Here is a 21,037-nt window from a genome sequence, read left to right on the forward strand (position 1 = left end):
CAAGATGAAAGATTTAGGAGAGTTGAGGTACTTCCTTGGCGTGGAGGTTGACAGACAAAAAGAACATTAACACTCATGCAACAAAAATACACTCTTGACCTTCTGGAAAGAGCCGGGATGACAAATTGCAAACCAGTCAACACTCTGAGTGTATTACATCAAAGGCTGAGTTCTGAAGATGGCCACCTTTGTGTCAACCCTACAACGTATAGAAGCCTTATAAGGATGCTGTCGTATTTGACCTTTACCAGACCTAATATAGTTTATGTTGTCAATCAAGTATCCCAGTTTATGCATGCTCCAACAAAAGGTCATATGGAAGCTATGAAGCGCATTTTACGCTATTTAAAAGGAACTATAGGAGACAAACTTGTTTATCGTAAGAACGATAACCTACATAAAGGACATGAACTCATCACTTATACAGACGCAAATTGGGCAGGGGATCTAGATGAAAGACGATCTGTCTCTGGATATTGTGTATATATTGGACACAATTTAGTGTCTTAGAGCAGTAGAAAACAAAAGGCAGTGGCACGATCGAGTCCATAGGCTAAATACAGGTCGATGGTTGCAGGCACGGCAGAAGTTACATGGATTATACATTTATTGAGTGATCTTGCAGAGACAATTATTCGATAATTTCTTCTATGCGACAATCAAATGTAATCCTATTCAGCATAGCAGAATGAAGCATATTGAGATTGATCAACATTTTATACGGCAGAAAGTCGAGATAAAAGAGATAGAACTACATCATGTTCGAACAGAAGATCAAGTGGCAGACTTGTTTACCAAAGGATTAACAGCACGTCAATTTTGGCTATTGAAGAGCAAGTTGTACATGCTCCAAAATCATGTAGAACTTGAGGGAGGGTGTTAAAATAGAGCATGCACATAGATCTGGATCTAGATCCAGATCCATACGCATGTCAATCCTTTTAACTATGCAGCTGACGTCTTTCTCATTAATGGCATTTATGTAATATGAATGTTATGGTGTGATATTTTAGTCCCCATTGTAAAAACCTTTTAATGTAAAGAGATTAGGGCTTGGAGGTTGAGTTTTACGTCAGCCGCCCCAGCCATTGTGCATCTCCCTCTCTCACTTTTCTTTGTTTCCTGTGCAGGCTGAACAGACCCCTCACGATATCTCATAGGGTGTGCCCAGTTGCTGGACTCTGGGCACACCCAGTCCGAGTCCACTTAGTTCAGGGGTGACACTATGATTAAATAGACCTTCATGGCTGGTGTTATTAGTGTATCCTAGCATAACTGGAAGTTGATACACGATGGAGCTAAAATCCAAGTCCAACTGTATTACTAAAAGATTTATTTTTTTGAAAGGCAAGCTAGGGTTAGGCAGACCCCCACCAGTTATTATTCAACATAACATTGGGTTTTGAACCTTCAATGCCCCACCACAAGGAGACGTGCACCAACAGCTCCTACCAACCACGTGGAGCCCCCGTTAGTACTACTAAAAGATTTTAATGAACCATAAAACACCGATTCAGCCTGCATAAGTTTCCAAAGCATTGAGATTGAAGAGTATACTTATGTAAGACTTCCACTGGCAGAGGTGATGGCAACAAGTTGCAAGGGCAAGGCCTCTCACATTGCATTTTGACCGAGACTGGACAGACTTCTTCTCATGACATTGTTCAGGAAGGCAACACCTAAGGGTCAAATCTGGAGGCACAGAACATGAAACAAGCAATTCAAAGCACCATCCAGTTTGAAGTTCAATTAAATCAATCAAGTGCCAGCCTTTAAATAGTACATGCATCAATACTGCAAGCGTTAAGGAAAAGAAAAGGTTCAAAGTAGCAACCTGTAGCAGGTCCACACAGATGTTTCCCTACTGCCAAATATGGAACACGCCTCAAGGACTCAATAGCATCCAAGTTCAGATCCTCAACTGCAAATAATTCAAATTATTGCATCAGTCTAAATCAAGGATGCAACTAAAAATTTTGCTGAACAAGACTGAATACCTCTTGTAAATAACAAACTATATTCAAGTAAATAGTGAACTAAGATCTGTCACAGATTTCAAACAAGCACCCAGGACATGACCTAAGAGCAAAGGTGACCTCACAAGCCACAGGTTGTTCACACCAAGTTTTGTCTTTTGAATTCCGTTTGGTCATCACACACTTACAGCAACAAAGACCAACCTAATCAGTTCCATCTACCAGATCTCTGGAGCTTCTTGCTAAACAGTGACAAACCACAGACAAAGCTCAAATTTCTGGAACAGAAAGTACACCTCAGGCATGGCTGAGTAAGATTATGTGAGTATACAAGCAGAAAAGATCAGAGACAAGGAAGTCAAATAACAGAGAAAGCTTCCAAGGGCCAAAAAGATACTAGAAAGACGGAATGTATTACGAGTATTTGAAAATCATGCTCTCAATCCTCCACAATATGATATTCTTTAAGAGCTTTTTCTTTCTTCATCATCAAGGGATTTGATTTCATCTCCATCCTTTTTTGTGTATGATTAGTGACTCACATGTGGTACCACTCACATAACCCCAAAGCTTTTTGCCCTTAAAATGGTTCTCCATAGTGGCGGACTGTTTCCTCTGCACCTGCGTTGAGAAAGAGAAGAGAGAGAGAGAGAGAGATTACGGCTGTCACGATTTCAGTAAAATGAAATCGTGACCTAACTTGTGTATTGAAGTTTACATTACAGTATGGGTCCGGGTCTGGTGTATCCAGACCCGATAAATGTAAAAAGAGTTACATGGATCGGGTCAGATCCTTTGCACCTTTTTCACCCCCCCTCAAGTTGATTATGGTTTTGAACTATGAACAACTTGCTTTTAAGCATCCAAAAGCGGTCCTTGGTTAACCCTTTGGTAAATATGTCTGCAACCTGTCTTTCAGTGCTGACAAACTCAGGCTCAATCTCTTTTTCTTCAACCTTCTGTCTCACAAAGTGTTGGTCGATCTCAATGTGCTTGGCACGACTGTGATGTACTAGATTGAATGACATGTTGATGGCACTTTGATTGTCACAGAGCAAGGTAGTGTGGGAGATCTTTTCTCCTACTTCAGTTAGAAGATGCCTGATCCATGTGACTTCGGCAGTGGCAGCAGCCATGGATCTATATTCAGCCTCAGTGCTTGATCTAGCGATAGCGTTTTGTTTTCTACTGCTCCAAGAGACTAAATTTCTTTCAATGAAGGCATAATATCCTGATGTAGATCTTTGTTCGTTAGGATCTCCTGCCCAGTCTGCATCACAATATACAGTAATTTCGTGCTCGTCTTGGCCATATGACTGTGGTAAATATATCAATTCATCCACAATAGTCCCTTTCAGATATCTAAGGATCCTCTTGACTGCTTCCATATGTCCAGTATGTGGCGCATGCATAAATTGAGACACTTGATTGACTGAATAAACAATATCAGGTCTAGTGAATGTGAGGTATTGTAACATTCCTATTATGCTACGATACCTGGTGGGGTCATCACACAGATCTCCATCATGAGTGCTAAGTTTTTGATGAAGTACACTCGGAGTTCCCAGAGGTTTGCAGTCTTTCATGTCTGCCTTGCTGAGAACATCTACGGTGTACTTGTGTTGAGTGAGTGTCAAGCCATGAGCTTGGTTATCAACTTCTACACCAAGGAAATAGCGTAGAACTCCAAGATCTTTCATTTTGAACCGTTGACCTAATAAGTCTTTTATTTCTTGGATGTGGTCCGCAGAGTTTCCTGTGATGATAATATCATCGACATAAATTAACAATAGAGTGGTCACAGGCGGGCTTTTAAAAATAAATAATGAGTGGTCCAGCATGGAACGTGAAAATCCATGTTTCTGAATCTCTAGCGAGAAACTATCAAACCAAGAGCGAGATGCTTGCTTCAGGCCATAGATGGCTCTTTTTAGCTTGCATACATGGGTTTTACAGTTTTGTTCTTGATATCCAGGGGGTTGTTCCATGTATACTTCCTCACTTCCTCCTTCAAATTCCCATGTAAGAATGCATTTTTTACATCAAGCTGACTCAACTTCCATCCATGTTCAACAACCAGGGAAATGATGATTCGAATCGTTCCCATTCTTACAACCAATCTAAAAGTCTCATCATAGTCTTGCCCTGCTTCTTGAGTGAATCCTTTTGCTACAAGCCTTGCCTTATATCGTTCAATGGTTCCATCTGGCTTGTACTTGATTTTGTAGACCCATTTGCACCCGACAACATTTTTGTCAGGTGGTCTGGGAACAACCTCCCATGTTCCACATTCATGCACGGCTCATTTCATCATTCATGGCTTCTACCCATTTCATGGAAGCGGCTGCCTGATAATACATGATGGGCGCTTCGTCCTTATTGATGGCAGTTAAAAACAATTGAAGATCCAAGGAAAAGTTGTTAGAACTAACCCACCTGTCAATAGGATGTCGTATGCGGTTTGATTTTCTGGCTGCAAGAGTATGAGAAGGCGCAGGATTGGCGACTTAGACATGATCTGAATGGCTTGATGTTGTCGGTCTCTGTCTAGAATAGACAATGCCTTTGTATCTGCCCGGTACTTCCTCTGCATTCTGTGACCCCGACGTCCCAGTGTTCTCAAACACCTCTTCTTCTTGTTGCACACAATCTGAGGAACATGCTTCATTGGAGCCAGCAAAAAGTTTTGAGCTCAACCAAGGATAGTAAATTTCAGTTGGCATATTCGTTGTATCAGCTCCGTGATCAAAATTTTGTTCATCAAAGACAACGTTTCTTGAGGTTCTAATGCGTTTGTTGGTGGGATCATAACACCTATATCTTTTGTAGTCATCTGCATATCCCACAAATCTGCACTTTTGGGCCTTGTCTTGAAACTTGTTTCTCAAGGACTGATCGATATGCACATAGCAGACACATCTAAAAACACGCAGATCATAATAACTAGGATGAGTTCCAAAAAGACAGTGATAAGAAGACTTATTTTCCAGAACAACCATAGGCAGTCTATTTATCACATGCACAGCAGAATGGAAAGCTTCTGTCCATAGGTTGATGGGAAGATTGCTGTCATGAAGCATAATCATGGCACTTTCAACGATATACCTGTGTTTTCGTTCAGCAATTCCATTTTGTTGAGGGGTGTGAGGACAAGACACCCTTCTTCCTATTCCGTTATTTTGAATAAAAGAAATAAAATCACGGGATGAGAATTCCCCGCCTCCATCACATTGGAAAAATTGAATGGACTCAGAAAATTGATTTTTGACAAGGGAAAGAAAATTTTGAAACAAAGAGAAGACTTCTGACTTATTTTTTATGAAATATATCCAAGTGTATCGAGAATAGTTATCAACAAATATTAGATAGTATTTGCTTCCAGATCCAGAGGCAATTGGGGCGGGTCCCCATACATCAGAACAGATTATCTCAAAAGGTTTTGAAGCTCTCTTATTAATGGAATAAAAAGGCAATACATGACTCTTGCAGGAAAGACAACTGGAACATTTGTGGCTGTTCTCATCCCTATTGAGACTTTCTTTTGGAATGAGATTATTAGATACAAGTTTCTCAATAAAATGACTCCCACAATGTGCTAACCGACTATGCCATAAGAATGGCTTATTACATTCAGAAATACTAAAAACATTAGCAGAAGAGGATGAACACGACTCTAATGAGGGCTTTGAGTTCAGGTGGACAGGGCAAACAACATGACAAGGAGCTTCTTCAAAGACATACATATTGCCTCGTCTCTTTCCTTCAGCGAATGTTTCCCTCATGCGTAGGTCCTTGACCTGCACAGAGAAGGGAGTGAATTCAACTGAAGCATTATTATCATCAATAAGTTTAGAAACAGAGACAATATTTTTCTTAATGTCAGGAGCATGAAGAACATCTGAAAGAGTAAGAGTGGAATATGACATGGGAATGACAGTTTTTCCAACATGAGAAACAGGATGGTGGGATCCATCTCCAGTGACAATCTTACTTTTTCCAAAATAAGGAATGGGATTATAAATCTTACCTGCATCACCTGTCACATGAGTCGCTGCCCCTGAGTCGACAAACCAAGTGCCTTCATCACTCTGCTTCAATTTCAACTCTGACAAGGCAGATATCAGCAGATCTTTAATCTCTCCACTATTTGAGAACTTCCTTTTGTTTTCTGTCAGTGAACCCTTTCCTTTATTCTCTGGATTATGCCAACAATTTGCCTTGATATGCCCCTTTTTGTTACAAAGGAAGCAAGTAGGAATGGATCTTGATCCCTGCGCATGAGCTAACGTATTTGGAGTGGGAAGCACACCACGCCCTCTGTGCCCACTTCGCCCTTGTCCTCCTCGTCCTCGTCCTCGTCCTCTACCATAAGTCACTCCTGTGGCAAAAACTTCCTGAGAATTTGGGTGAATGTGAGATTCCTCAGAAAACCCTTTCAGAGTCATCTCATACTGAATCAATTTTGCTCGCAACTCATCAAAGGTAGGAAGGGCAGGGAAACACAATAGTGAAGTGACGATCATATTGTAGTCGGATCCCAATCCACTCAGAGTCTGTTGTACCATATCATTGTCACTCACCGCGCATCCTATAACTGCAAGTTGGTCTGTGATAGTCTTCATCTTGTTCAGACATTCCATGATGGTCATGAAATCTTTTCTCAGCATTTGAAATTCCCTCTTGAGAAAAACCATTCGTGCCTGCGAAACTTGTGAATATGTTTAAACCAATTTTTCCCAAAGTTGCAGAGCAGTACAATTGTCGGGAATTGCAACAAGGACCTCTTGGGACAAGGTGGAAGTGATATATGCAACCATCGACTGATCTTTCCTTTCCCAGTTGAGGTACTCTACATTCTTGACATACACAATTGAACTTACTCCTTTGTCGTCTTTTTCCTCTCTCGTAACAAATTCGAGTGGAGCGGGAGTGGTTCCATCAAGGTGACCTAAGAGACCTTGACTCCTTATAAACGGAATGATTTGTCTCTCCCAAATCAAGAAGTTTGAGGTAGTTAACGTTTCAGAAACGAGTTGAGTGAGAAAACTTGAAGAAAGATTGGATGAAGAGGAATGAAGATCCATGAAGAAGAGTTTTAACAAGAAAAAGGAACCCCTTTTTGTGTTACCAGAGTATCCACAGAGTGCTCAGTCTGCAGCCAGAGAGGTTTGTTGATCGTCTTCCTTTTTCTTTTTTTACTTTTTGAAAGGTCGGATATTTAAGCAATGAAAAAGAAATTCAGACTGTATTTTCAATGTAGAAGCAATGAGAAAAGGAATAGAAAAAAAAATTCAGACTGTATTTTCAATGTGGATCCCACTCGTAACAGTCAAAAGAAATATAATACGAGAAAGGGGTTCTGAGAGTCGAATCAAAAGAGGTTGTCACACAGCAGGCTGGACATCAAAAGGGTTTAGAATCCCATATTTGATGTCGCAGGTCTGCCCGAAATGCACGATCAGACTTGATATCCAGCCCAGTAGAAGAAGGGATACGCAGAAAAGAGAAGGGATACGCAAAAAAAAATTGAGTGGGTTATAACTTAACCTTAGTGTTTCACGTGAAACATGACATTCACGTGAAACGAGCTTTTCCCTTTCTTTGATGTATAGGGTTATCGTGAACCAGGATTCACGTGAACTCTTCGTGAACAGCTTAGGGATTCACGTGAGGCGTGAATCCAGTAACAAGAAAAGAAAAGACTGAAAAAAAAAACAGAAAAGGGAGAAAATGAGAGATGAAGATTGGGAATGGAGGTAGAAAGAAAGAAATCTGAAGAAGAAAAGAAGATGGGAGATGAACGAATCCTCAAACCTTTGATTTGTCGCACCTTTGGAATCCTCTTCAACCCCTAGATGGATCTACGCTCTGATACCATGAAAGTTTTCCTCTACACCTGCGTTGAGAAAGAGAAGAGAGAGAGAGAGGGAGAGAGAGATCGATTACGGCTGTCACGATTTCAGTAAAATGAAATCATGACCTAACTTGTGTATTTAAGTTTACATTATAGTATGGGTCTGGGTCTGGGTCTGGTGTATCCAGACCCGATAAATATAAAAAGAGTTACATGGATCGGGTTAGATCCTTTGCACCTTTTTCACGGACAACATTAGATAGTTCGAGTAATTTAGCTTGAATGTAATCACCACCATGGGTTCTTATTTGCCCATCTTTAGAGGAGAGAACAAATACTTGAGGAAGATCCATTTTTTGCCGCAACCACGAACTTTGGAGAAGCATCATATGATCCCAATAGCCTATGACTCTTATACCATGTAATGAAAGCAAGAGGAATAACAAAAGAGCCACCAAGGGCATACAATGATCATAAGAGAGTGCACAAGCACAAGTCTACAAAGGGACAATACACAAGCCAATTAATGGCAAATACAAAATATAACAAAAGCCACCAATGAGCATACACAAAAGAACACAAACACATAAAAAATAATAGATCTTTACTGAGAGAAAATGCTTAGAAAAGCATTAATCAAATAGGGACAAGTAGTCCCTTTTTATAAACAAAGTGAGAGGGCTTCAGGGAGCGTAATATGGCTGTTGGGAGCTCCCAACCGCTATAAATATAGCTATTGGGAAGCTTCCAACAGCTATAAGGGCTTTTGACTAAAAGGCCCTCAATCCTAAGTTATATGACAAAAATAGGAAAAATAAAAAGAAAAGAAAAAAAAGGCAAATCTGCCTCTAATGGGCAGTACCTATAAAATATTTACAGAATGACCAAAACTGCCCCTAGAGGGCAACCTATATATATATATATATATATATATATATATATATATATATATATATATATATATATATATATATATATACAACACCTTGTTTCTCTGGCGCAGGCAGGGAAGACTCGGCGATTTTGGCTACAGGATGGCCTCCTCGTAACAAAAGGGAGACGCATCTTTGTACCACGGTGGGGAAGCCTTCGCCGAGAGCTACTCAAGGAGTGCCATGATACACTATGGGCCGGCCATCCTGGTCAGGAGCGGACCTTAGCACTCCTTGAGCGCGGCTACTATTGGCCGCAGATGAGAGACGATGTTGAGGGGTATGTGCAGACATGCCTCATCTGCCAGTAAGATAAGGGGACAAACCAGAAGGCTGCCGGTCTCCTTGAGCCTCTACCAATTCCTGAACGTACTTGGGATAGCATCTCCATGGACTTTATTGTTAGTCTGCCGAAGGTAGAGGGCCTCAGTTCTATTTGGTTGTGGTGGATCGTTTCTCAAAGTATGCCACCTTCATCCCAGCTTCCAAGGAGTGCCCTGCAGAGAAGACTGCAGAGTTGTTTGTAAAGCATGTGGTGAAGCACTGGGGCATACCAAAGAGCATTGTGAGTGATCGCGATGCTCGCTTCACGGGCAAGTTCTGGCGTGAAGTATTTCGGTTACTTGGCTCTGAGTTGCTGTTTTCAACAAGCTTTCATCCACAGACAGATGGGCAGACAGAGCGTATCAACGGGATACTGGAGCAGTACCTTAGGCACTTTGTTAGTGCCAATCAGAAAAATTGGGTGAAACTCCTTGATGTGGCACAGTTTTGTTATAATATGCAGAAGAGCGAGTCTTCAGGCCACAGTCCGTTCGAGATAGCCACGGGGCAGCAACCACTGACCTCGCACACTCTTGCAACACAAGAAAAGGGAAGGCCATCATTCGCCTATCAGTTTGTTCGCGATTGGCACGAGCAAAATGAGTTGGCGAAGGCATTCTTACACAAAGCGGCAAAGAGAATGAAGAAGTGGGCGGACAAACACCTTCGGCCCGTAGGGTTCCAAGTTAGGGACCAAGTGTTGGTGAAGTTATATCCTGGTCGCACAGGCATCTTCCGTGGGAGGCACCGCGGACTACTCAGAAAGTATGAGAGACCCTTCACCATCACAAAGAAGGTGGGCAAGCTGGCATACAAGCTGGAGTTGCCCCCAGACTTCAAGGTGCACCCGGTGTTCCACGTGTGCAACCTCAAGCAGTTCCATCCAGATGATGGAGACCCGGAACGCAATATGCCACAACGCGCTCCCATCATGCAGAGGGCCTCGGCAGCACAACGGGCCGAGAAGCATCTCAGTCAGATCCTTCGCCACAAGGTCAACTACTTGGGACAAGCGAAAAAATACTTGGTGCAGTGGGAGGAAACAACGGAACCAACGTGGGAGCCTGCATTTCGAATGAACAGCCGCTACCCGGCTGAAGTCAGGGCTTACCATGAAACAGATGGCGCCGAGGACGGTGCATGATTTGAAGGGGGAGCATGTTCCCTTGCGACTTACAGTGTACAGTTGCGCTTAGAGTCTGTTTTGCTTTTGTTGAGTCTGATGTAAGCTGCCCGATTCAGGTGAATCAATACCCCGAAGGGGCAGCCCGTATACTTGAACTGTAATAGCCTGCGGGCAAAATTGTGAATGAAGTAAATGCGTTGAGCTTTCTTTTGTTCACCCTCTTTGTGATTGCTTCTTGTGATTGCAATTTCTCTCCCTCTATTCTCTCTTGCTCTCTTGCACTCTGATTACAAGCTTCCGCGACTGACAAGCGAGCTGACGAGTAGGCTTGCGGCGGTGAGGAAAGACCGTCGCGCCGCGCTGGCCCATTGAAGGAAATAGGCCCGTGACAAGTGGTATATATATATATATAGAGAGAGAGAGAGAATATCAATACATCATAACAGATCCCACATCTTTCACTTTGAGGTCCTTGGCTGGTCCTTAACAGATGTTTTATTTATATCCTATCCCCATCAAACCAACATCAAATCTCACATTTTACATTGGACATTTGAGATCCTCAATGATTTAGAAACCTAAGACTTCTTAACTGTGCAAAGATATATTGGCATATCACCATTATTTGTGACCCATTTTTGCAGTTCAGCTTTAAAAGCACGCTGTAAAAACCGAAAAAAATAAAATTAAGTTTGGATTCGGGTCGGATCCGGACCCGGACCCGAAAGGGAGGCACCGCCTCCCGTGTCTTTTGAAGACAGGGAGGCAGGGGTTTCAAAGAGAACCCCCCGCCCCCCTTCTTCCTCTCTCGGTCTGTCTCCCCCGACCGACTCCCTCTCTCCGTTGCTGAGCATCGCCTCCGACGCCCCCCTTCCGACAAGCACCTTCCGGCAGCCTCCCCAAAGGAGCCCTCGACGTAGGAGCTCCCTCTTCTCGCCGGATACCCCCCTCCGTTGTTGCCGCCGTCAACTACCTTCGTTCCCTCCGTCGACGCCGTCGCTGATGCCGACAGCCCCTAGGTACGCTTCTTTTTCTCCTTCTCTCCTCTTCGTCTCCCTCGACCCTCCTCTTCAAGGGCCGGCTCTGGGTCTGCCAGGGAGGGAGGTGTTGAGCACCTCCCCTCATTTTCCCCCCTCTTCTTTTCGGCAGGCGGCAGGGCTGCCGCCTGCATCGCTTCTTTTCTTGGGCGTTGGGCTTCAGAGGAGGGGCTGCTCGTGCCTTGGACGGCAGGGTGGCAAGCCCCGCCTCCCCTACCTGCCTCTTATGCAGGTAAGTCGGCAGGGGTCGAGCCCCTGCCACTTAGCCGACAGGTTGACAGGGGTAAAACCCCTGCCGCTTGTGAGAAGGGTTCTGGCAGGGGGTTTTGGGGCCCCTGCCTGCCCTTTTGTTTTCACATGGAGGGTCGGGACCCCTCCCTGTCTCTTCTTGGCCATAGGGAGGGTCGAGTCCTCCCTGTCCCTTCTTTTTTCACAGGGAGGGTCGAGCCCTCCCTGTCTCCTTGTTGGTCATGCAGGGGAGGGTTCAACCCTCCCTGCCTCTGTTTGTTGTAGGGAAGGGTTCGAGCCCTCCCTACCTACGTGCTATGCAGGGGAGGGTTCAACCCCCCTCTGCTTTCGCAATATGCAGGAGGAGGGGTCGAGCCCCCTCCTCGGTCCCTTGATGTTAGGGGAGGGGTCGAGACCCTCCCTGCTTGTCTTTTATACAGAGGGAGGGGTCGAGCCCCTCCCTGCTTGTTCATTGCGTAGGGAAGAGGTCAATCCCCTCTCTGTTTTCGTGTTTCGCTGGGAAGGGGGGGCCGAGACCCCCTTCCTCCCTCTATTGTTCGAGGGAGGGCTGAGCCCTCCCTGTGTTCTGTTTCTGCTTGGCAAGCAGGGGCTCATCCCCTATCCTTGTTTCTTTTTGCAGGACGGAACAAGGTCGTCGCCGCTGCCCTTTTTGCAGAGATGGCAGAGGACCGAGTCCCCTAGCCCTCTTTGCATATTCGCCAGGCAGGGTGCGGCCTCCTGCCTCCCCCTTAGTGGCTTGCAGGGAAGGGTCTCGCCTCCTTGCTCTCATGGCAGGCAGGGCGAAGCCTCCCTCGTTGTCTTCTTCGGGCAGGGGTGCAACCCCCTGCCTCCTCGGAGTCCGCCGACGGCAAGTCAGCAGGGGCTCGCAGCCCCTGTCCCTGCTTCTTGCGCTTATAGCAGGTGTGCAAGGGCACGATGCCCCTGCCTCTGCTTCCTTTACGTCAGGACGATGGCAGTGCCCCTGACTTCCTATTTTGGTATTAGCTTGCTAAGATCGTTACTTTTGCAGCTCGTACGACGGATCCCGCTCGCGCTCTGCGACCCGAGCCGCCAATCGCGTACATCCGCGGACGACAGCAAGCTTGCAACTCTCAAAGGTAGGGGAAAATTGCACAGAAGACTTGGACAATTGAATTAAGTTCAATTAACTAAAAAGGGACCATTAAATAAATATATATATAGAAATATATATATTTATACGAGTACGCATTTAACTCAAGGACGCGGTTTCACGATCCTTGTCCTTTACCTTGCCGTTGCGCATCGCACAAAGGTTTTGCGTTGCACTCCTACTTATAGTTCTTTTACTTTGCCGTTGCGCATCGCGCAAAGGTTCTGTGTTGCACTCCTACTTACAGTTTTTACTTGCCGTTGCGTGTTGTGCCGAGGGTTTGCGTTGCACTTCTTCTTACCGCCTTTACTTTGCCGTTGAGCTTTGCGCCAAGGTTCTTGTTTTTGCATATGTGTTGGTATTGCCTTGCTATTGCAGATGACGTGCAGGTTCTTGCACTTTGCGTATGCCTTAGAGGCATCCTCGTGGAGGATACAAGGGGCATTTACCACTCTCCCTCATGCGACAAGAGTTCAGTCGGGAGCTGGCGATACACCTTCATCTAAGAAGAGGGATACATTGCAAGGATTCTGGCTCTTCGTGTGCGCAGTCCTGCAAAGTCGACTTGAGATTTTAGGGACCTGCGCAAAAGCATCAAAGACTGCCCCAAATCGAAGCATTTGGAAGGATGTGATTGGCTGGTTCTGTTCGCCTTTTCGGCATATCTCGGGTGATCCCGAATTGGGGGTTCAAGTGAACTTCTTAGCGAGTGTTCTGTTGAGAAACTCGTATCCCGTCTATCGAAGCCGGTATCGAGTCATGCGAGACATGTAGATACCCCGATAGCGGATGAGATTCGAGATAATCACATGCATAATGTTGGCACAAGGTACTCTTGTTTCAAAAGATAAAGTAAAGTTGATAAACTTTACATCTTTGTGAAACACTCCTGTTGAGGCTTCTATTGAGGAGCTATACCCCCTTTATCCTAGAGTACTTGTAGTCGTGCACGACACGTCTAGTACTGCGATGATCGGATGAGACGGTCGTACGACCTCGAACAACGTTAAATGCAAAATGTTGTAATCACATAAATGGCCTCACATTCGCCTTCACAGGCAAGATGCTCGAGTGGTTTAAAGACCACAGCATAGAATGGGTCGTTAGTTAAACAACCCCTAACGTACCTATTCGCTTCTATGTGTCTGTCAAGGGAGAGGACAGAGCGGTACAAACACCAATGGACAGGTTGTTAACAACCACCCTACGGGCAACGATTCGGCCTCCCCAGTCATTGGAGTTAGGGGAAAGGGGCTACATTAGTTAGCTCAACACTTCTGCAGAAGTTGGATGTGTCCGTGGCACAGCCTCCTTTGGGGAATCCTCTCTCGGCTAAAGCTGTAACGCCCCAAATTTCAAACTTGCGAACCTTTTCACAAAAAAAAACAGGCAAGAGACTAAAAATATCTCTTTCCTTCAGAGTTGGTTTATGAAATCAGCGGAAGATTTTTCTTTGATAAATCATAAGGCAAGCTGACAACTCTGGGCACGTTAGCTAAAAGAACCAAAACGCACAAAAATTCAGATATCCTAAGGGAAATCCGATACAAACCCAAGCGTCCAGGACGCGAGCTAAGAGCAGGAAGAAGAAGTCTTGAAGCCATCTTGCAATCGCGCCATCGCCCGTAGAGTACCTAAACATCACCTGTACCCATAGAATGGGTTAGTTTCGCGAAAAACTAGTAGGTGCACAAGAGAGACTAACAGGAAACTGAATTAAGTACATTTAATTCAGTAGGCTACGCAGTTTAAAGCAGATATGCAGTTAAACAGGTAAGCAATGCAAGCAGGTGAATAGTGCAAACACGTAAGCAGTACAAGCGAATAAGGCGTGCGAGCGAGTAAGTAGTGCAAGCGAGTAAGCAGTGCAAATGCGTAAGTAGTGCAAACAGTAAGCAGTTCAACGCAAGTAAGCAGTGCAACTGACCAACGCAGCATACGATCCATTTGATCGTAAGCTGTGAACTACTACGCAACAAGCTTGTCCTCGTTCCTAGAACGAGGTCTCTGCATCTAATCACCACCATGACATAGTTTGTCACTAGCTACTTCTAACCAACGTTTTGTCCTGAACGACCTTAATCTATCCTCATCTCTCAAAGTCTTACGCGGCTAACCGTCACCGGTTATGACGCACTAAGGCGTCATACCTTCTCAGAAAAGCTCACCCTTCCGTAGAAGGTCCAAAACATGATCACTAACTCAAATCGCTAACGATTTGATTCTCACACCTGAGTTAAGCATGTAATCATGCTAAAACAGAAAGTCGAAACTATGAATTCATAGTTGGCTATCACAAACAATCTCAGAAGATCGTCACAGCTCACCATTACTTTTTATGGTAAGCAAAAACACAAGATCCACGTCGGATCGTTCGGTCCGAGAGATATACGACCGGACAAGGAATTAACGCCCTAGAGGGTATACCTGATCTTGGACCCTACACTTCCTCACAGGAGTTCACCGTCTTTGCGGCTACCCGTTCGTGGACAGTGTACATCTTCACAGAGATCTCCCACTCTAGCCGGGTCACCTGATCTGGGAAATGTATAACCTCACAGCGAAACCTTTGGGAGATCAGTCCCTAACAAATGCCATATCCAATGAAAATCATTGCAATACACGCATCCACACAAATGACCGCTCTCAGGGTCGATAGCCACTAATACAAACAACAAGACCAACGCCCGGATCACCTGGTCTGGGACATGTATAACCTCACAAGGAATTCCGCCCTAGATGGTATACCTGGTCTTGGACCATACACTTCCTCACAGGAGTTCACCGTCTTTGCGGCTACCTGTTCGTGGACAGTGTACATCCTCACAGAGAATCTACCACTCTAGTCAGGTACCTGGTCTTGATCATACACGCCCTCGCAGATAATCCTTTGGAGATCAGGTGCTCGACAGACACCCCACTCAGTGATGCATGCATCAATAATCGACTGCTCTAAACCATTGCATCACAAGCCATTCATAAGCAATCATACGGTAGCAGTTATATCACAATATGTAAGCAGCTTATAAGACAAGCGGCCGCATCAATCCTAGTTGCCACCAGTTCGTAGATTACGAGCTGTATGCAATCACATCAATCATAAGAGATGCAAGCCAACAAGTGCTACGCTACAATAAGCATCAAATAGTTCGACCAAGGGATAAAGCAAGTCACATGCTCATATGTAGCAACTGGCATAATGCTACTATTATAAGTATTTAATCAGTATGAGAAGCTCCTTATTACTCCGCAAAGAACTACGTAAGCAGTTTAACCAACTAGAGTAACGCCTTGACAGGCGTGCACAACTCAACGAGTAGCATACTGAACTATCGAGCAAGCAAGCGAATTAGTAGTGCAAGCGAATCAGTAGTGCAAGAGAAGTAGTAGTGCAAGCGAAGCAGTAGTGCAAGAGAAGCAGTAGTGCAAGCGAAGCAGTAGTGCAAGCGAAGCAGTAGTGCAAGCGAATCTCACGACTCAACGACCAGTGTGAACAGACCTTATGTTTCGATAATTACGAACCCGCGGGTACGCGCAGGCAAAACGTAGAACCAACTGAAACTAGTTCAGGCGTTTGTTATTCTATGTATTTTCAATAACCCGAATAGCTAGTTGAGTTCCCTCCAAAGGGATGACTTTTGTAATAACCCCAAAAAAAAAAAGTTTGGATTCGGGTCGGATCCGGACCCGGACCCGACCCGGACTCGAATGGAGGCATCGCCTCCCGTGTTTTTAAGACAGGGAGGCAGGGGTTTCAAAGAGAACCCCCGCCCCCTTCTTCCTCTCTCGTTCTCTTTCCCCGATTCTCCCTCGTCTTCGGTGATTTGCCGAAGAGGACTGTTAGGCCGCCGCCGGCGACAGCACCACCGGAGCCCACCCTCGCCGGCGACAGCCTCCCCTCTGTGACCACACCGACGCTGCCGCCACCTGCGACCTCCCACCGACGCCGCCGTCGATGATTTCCAGGTACACTCCTCTTTCGTTTTTCTTCTTTGTCTCCCCTATTTTCTCCCGCCTCCTCTTCTTCTTCTCCTGGAGAGATCGACTGACAGGGGGTTGCGCCCCTGTCGTCGGCAAGGGGACTCTCCCCAGCCTCTCTCTCTTTGGGTCGATTGACAGGGGGGCAGAGCCCCCTGTCGTCGCCATTCGCCGGCAGGGGGCTCCGCCCCCTGTCACTTACTGTTTTGGCAGGGGGCTCTACCCCTGTCATTTGTTGGTTCAGCAGGGGGCTCCGCTCCCCTTGTCCCTCTTGTTTCGCCGGCAGGGGGCAGAGCTCCCTGTGTCGGCCCATCTTTTTGGCAGGGGCTTTTGCCCCCTGCCTTTTTGTGGATTTTTCGGCAGGGGCGAAACCCCTGCCTCTTCGTGGTTCTTCCGGCAGAGGAGGGGCTCGCCCCCTCCTCTCTGTTCCCTCTGTTCGGCAGGGGAGGGGCACGACCCCTCCCTACTTCTGTTATGGCAGGGGAGTGGTCGAGCCCCTCCTCCCTGCTCCCTACGCCTCATGACGGCAGGGGAGGGTCGAACCCTCCCTGCTACCTTTGACGGCAGGGGAGGGTTGAGCCCTCCCTGCTGCCTCTTTTGGTCAGGGGAGGGGTCGAGCCCCCTCCCTGCACCATCGTCCTCTTCTCTCCTTCTTTTCAGTCGGCAGGCTGGCAGGGGCGACGCCTCCTGTCGCCTGTGTCCGACTGGCTGGCAGGGGGTGATGCCCCCTCCCCCCCCTGCCGCCTGTTATTGATTGACTGGCAGGGGTTTGCAGCCCCTGCCCCTCACTCTCTCTATGTTATCGTTGGCCGGTAGGGGCTGTGGCCCCTACCTAACGTCTTTTGACAGGACGACAGGGGCATTGACCCTGTCGCCTGACACTTTTGGATCGGCAGGGGCTAAAGCCCCTGCCTGTCGTTTCTGGGAGGTCGGCAGGGGCTGGAGCCCTGCCTGTCTTTTGTCGACAGGGGCGACATCCCCTGTCGCCTGCATCTGTTCTTCGGCAGTAAGGGTCGTTGGGCCCTGCCTCGCATTTCTTCAAAGTTGGCGGGGACCGTTGCCCCCTGCACCTTGTTTGTTTTCCGGTAGGGGGTTTCGCCCCTTTGCCTTGATCTTGCTGCCTTTGGTGCTCTTCTGCATTCTGCAGGGAGTTGAGCTCCCTGCCTAACCTCGTATCGGGGTCCGGTACTACTGCAGGTCTTACCTGTAACGCCCCAAAATTTCAACTTTCAAACCTTTCATAAAACAGGCAAGAGACTAAAAGAATCTCTTTATTTCAGAGTTGGTTTAAGAAATAAGCGGAAGCCCATCCTTTTGTTAATTTTAGAAAGGCAAGTTGACCACTTTGGGCACGTTAGCTGAAGAACCAAAACATACAACCCATGCTACTTGAAAAAGGCACTTTCATTAAAAGAAGGTTCCAAAAGTACAAAATTCGGATGTCCCAAGGAAAATCCATTACAAGACCCAAAAACATCAGGACGCGAGCTAAGAGCAGGAAGAAGAGAGTCTTGAAACCATCTTGCCATCGCGCCATCGCCCGTGAAGTGCCTATTCATCACCTGTACCCATAGACTGGGTTAGTTTCGCTAAAGAAACTAGTAGGTGCACAAGATAGACTACAAGGAAACTGAATTATGTACATTTCATTCAGTAGGTTACGCAGTTTAAAGTAGATAAGCAGTTAAACAGGTAAGCAATGCAAGCAGATAAATAGTGCAAACGCGTATGTAGTGCAAGCGAATCAGTAGTGCAAGCGAGTCAATAGTGCAAGCGAGTGCAAGCGAGTCCAAGTGAGTCAGTAGTGCAAGCGAGTGCAAGTGAGTCCAAGTGAGTCAGTAGTGCAAGCGAGTGCAAGTGAGTCCAAGTGAGTCAGTAGTGCAAGCGAGTGCAAGTGAGTCTCACTACTCAACCACCAGTGTGAACAGACTTTATGTTTCGATATTACTGGCCCGCGGGTACGCGCAGGCAAAACGTAGAAACAACTGAGACTAGTTCGGGCGTCTGTTATTCTATGTATTTGAATAACCCGAAAAGCTAGTTGAGTCCGCTCCAGAGGGACGGCTTTAGCCGAGAGAGGATTCCCCGAAGGAGGCAGTGCCACGGATGCATCCAACTTCTGCAGAAGTTTTGAGCTAACTATTGTAGCCCCTTTCCCCTAACTCCAATGACTGGGGAGGCCGGATCATTGCCCGTAGGGTGGTTGTTAACAACCTGTCCATTGGAGTTTGTACCGTCCTGTCCTCTCCCTTGACAGACCACTTGAAACGAACAGGTACGTTAGGGGTTGCTTAACTAACGACCCACTCTATGCTGTAGTCTTTAAACCACTCAAGCATCTTGCCTGTGAAGGCGAATGTGAGGCCATTTATGTGATTTCAGCATTGTGCATTTCGCACTGTTCGTGGTCGCACGACCGTCTCATCCGATCATCGCAGTACTAGACGTGTCGTGCACGACTACAAGTACTCTAGGATGAAGGGGGTATAGCTCCTCAAAAGAAGCCTCAACAGGAGTGTTTCACAAGGATGTAAAGTTTATCAACTTTACTATATCCTTTGAAACAGCAGTACCTTGTGCCAACATTATGCCTGCGATTTTCTAGAACCTCATCCGCTATCGGGGTATCTACATGCCTCGCATGACTCGACACCGGCCTCGATAGACGGGATACATGTTTCTCAACAGAACCTCCAACTCGTCTGCAGGACTGCATACTTAAGGAGTCAGGATCCTTGCAAGGTATCCCCCTCCTTAGACGAGGATGTAACGCTAGCTCCCATCTCAACTCTCGTCGCAAGAGAGAGAGGTGAATGCCTGAGGATGCCTTTAAGGCATATGCAAAGAGCAAAAACCTATGCGGCATCTGCAATAGCAAAGCAGTAATAATACATACAAAAACAAGAGCCTAGGCGCAAAGCGCGGCGACAAGGTAAAGGCGGTAAGCAGAAGTGCGACACTGAACCTCGCCACGATGCGTGACGGCACATACAAACCATAAGCAAGAATGCAACACGAGATCTCGACGTGATACACGATGGTAAGTATAGACTGACATAAGGTAAAGGGCAAGGATCGTGAAACCGCGTCCTTGAGTTAAGTGCATACTCGTATAAATATATATATATATATATATATATATATATATATATATATATTTGTATATATATATATATTCATTTTATTGATCGTTTTTAGTTTAATTGAACTTAATTCAATTATCAAAGTCTTTCGTACAATCTTCCCCTACCTTGGAGGGTTACGAGCTTGCCGACGTCTGCGGACGTACACAATTGACGGCTCGGGTCGCGGAGCGCGAATGAGATCCGTCGTAGCTGCGAATATGCGATATTAACATGCAAGCCCCGACAAAGCAAAAGCAAGGCAAAGACTCAACTTCTCCAATACATAGAGTTGGGGCCAACGGTCCCAAATGACTCAAAACCAAAAAGGATGGGGCAGGGCCAAATGAGCCTTGCCGCCCAAAGAGGGATGTAGTCAATGTGAGCAGATGACTCACGTTCACTAGGAATTCCTCGCTGGAGATCAACAATTGTAATAATCTGTCCCCATTACGATGTAGCTTCCAAAGATTCCCCGGGTCTGTCGACCAAGGGTATAGGCTTGCGCACAAAAGGGGCAGGGGATCGGCCCCTACTGGCAAACAAAAAGGCAGGGGCCGATGGCCCCTGTTAGCAAACAGAAAGGCAGGGGCCAATGGCCCCTGCTGGCACACAGAAAGGCAAAGGCCGATGGCCCCTGCTGGCAAACGAAAGGCAGGGGCCTATGCCCCTGCTGACCAAAGAAAGGCAGGGGCCATAGGCCCCTGCTGGCAAACAAAAGGCAGGGGCCTATGCCCCTGCTGACCAAAGAAAGGCAGGGGCCATAGGCCCCTGCTGGCAAATGAAAGGCAGGGGCCTATGCCCCTGCTGACCAAAGAAAGGCAGGGGCCATAGGCCCCTGCTGGCAAACAAAAGGCAGGGGCCTATGCCCCTGCTGACGAAAGAAAGGCAGGGGCCATAGGCCCCTGCTGGCAAATGAAAGGCAGGGGCCGATGGCCCCCTGCTGGTGCAAAAGAAAGGCAGGGGCCATGGGCCCCTGCTGGCAAATGAAAGGCAGGGGCCGATGGCCCCTGCTGGCGCAACAAAAAGGGGCAGGGAGGAGGGGCTCGACCCCTCCCCTGCCGTAGCAGAGAGCAGGGAAGAGGGGCCCAGCCCCTCCCCTGCCGTACGGAAGTAGGGAGGGGGCTCCGCCCCTCGCCTGCCGTACGAAAGCAGGGAGGAGGCTCAGCCCTCCCCTCCCTGTGCAACGAAGAACCGAGGGGGGGGAGGAATGGGAGAGAGAGAGAGAGAGAGAGAGAGAGAGACGGAAAAAAAAAGGGAGAAGAAGAGGAGGGAGAACGTACCTGGTGGTCGGCGGCGGCGGCGGAGAGAGGTCGCAAATGGCGGCA

The 21,037-nt window shown here is 46.7% G+C and overlaps 1 protein-coding gene across 4 annotated transcripts in view; it reads right to left on the reverse strand.

The window, feature by feature from the left end:
* The window catches only part of LOC149845724 (methyltransferase), a 134,533-nt gene that overhangs the window by 50,115 nt on the left and 63,381 nt on the right, over window positions 1-21,037 (reverse strand). For 3 of the 4 annotated variants that reach the window (XR_016430216.1, XM_089995942.1, XM_089995943.1), the window contains 2 exons: window positions 1,835-1,921; window positions 1,558-1,692 (listed from right to left, as the gene is read on the reverse strand). The exons of the other annotated variant lie outside the window; for it this stretch is intronic. Coding sequence is in view for 2 of the 3 variants with exons in the window: in XM_089995942.1 (XP_089852068.1) it covers window positions 1,558-1,692; window positions 1,835-1,921 (222 nt within the window). In the remaining variant the exon portion in view is untranslated. The remainder of the gene's footprint in view (window positions 1-1,557; window positions 1,693-1,834; window positions 1,922-21,037) is intronic. 4 annotated transcript variants of the gene reach the window in all.

The sequence above is a fragment of the Nuphar pumila genome, chromosome 2 (genome assembly GCF_984573655.1).
Source record: "Nuphar pumila chromosome 2, dmNupPumi1.hap1.1, whole genome shotgun sequence".
NCBI lineage: Eukaryota > Viridiplantae > Streptophyta > Magnoliopsida > Nymphaeales > Nymphaeaceae > Nuphar > Nuphar pumila.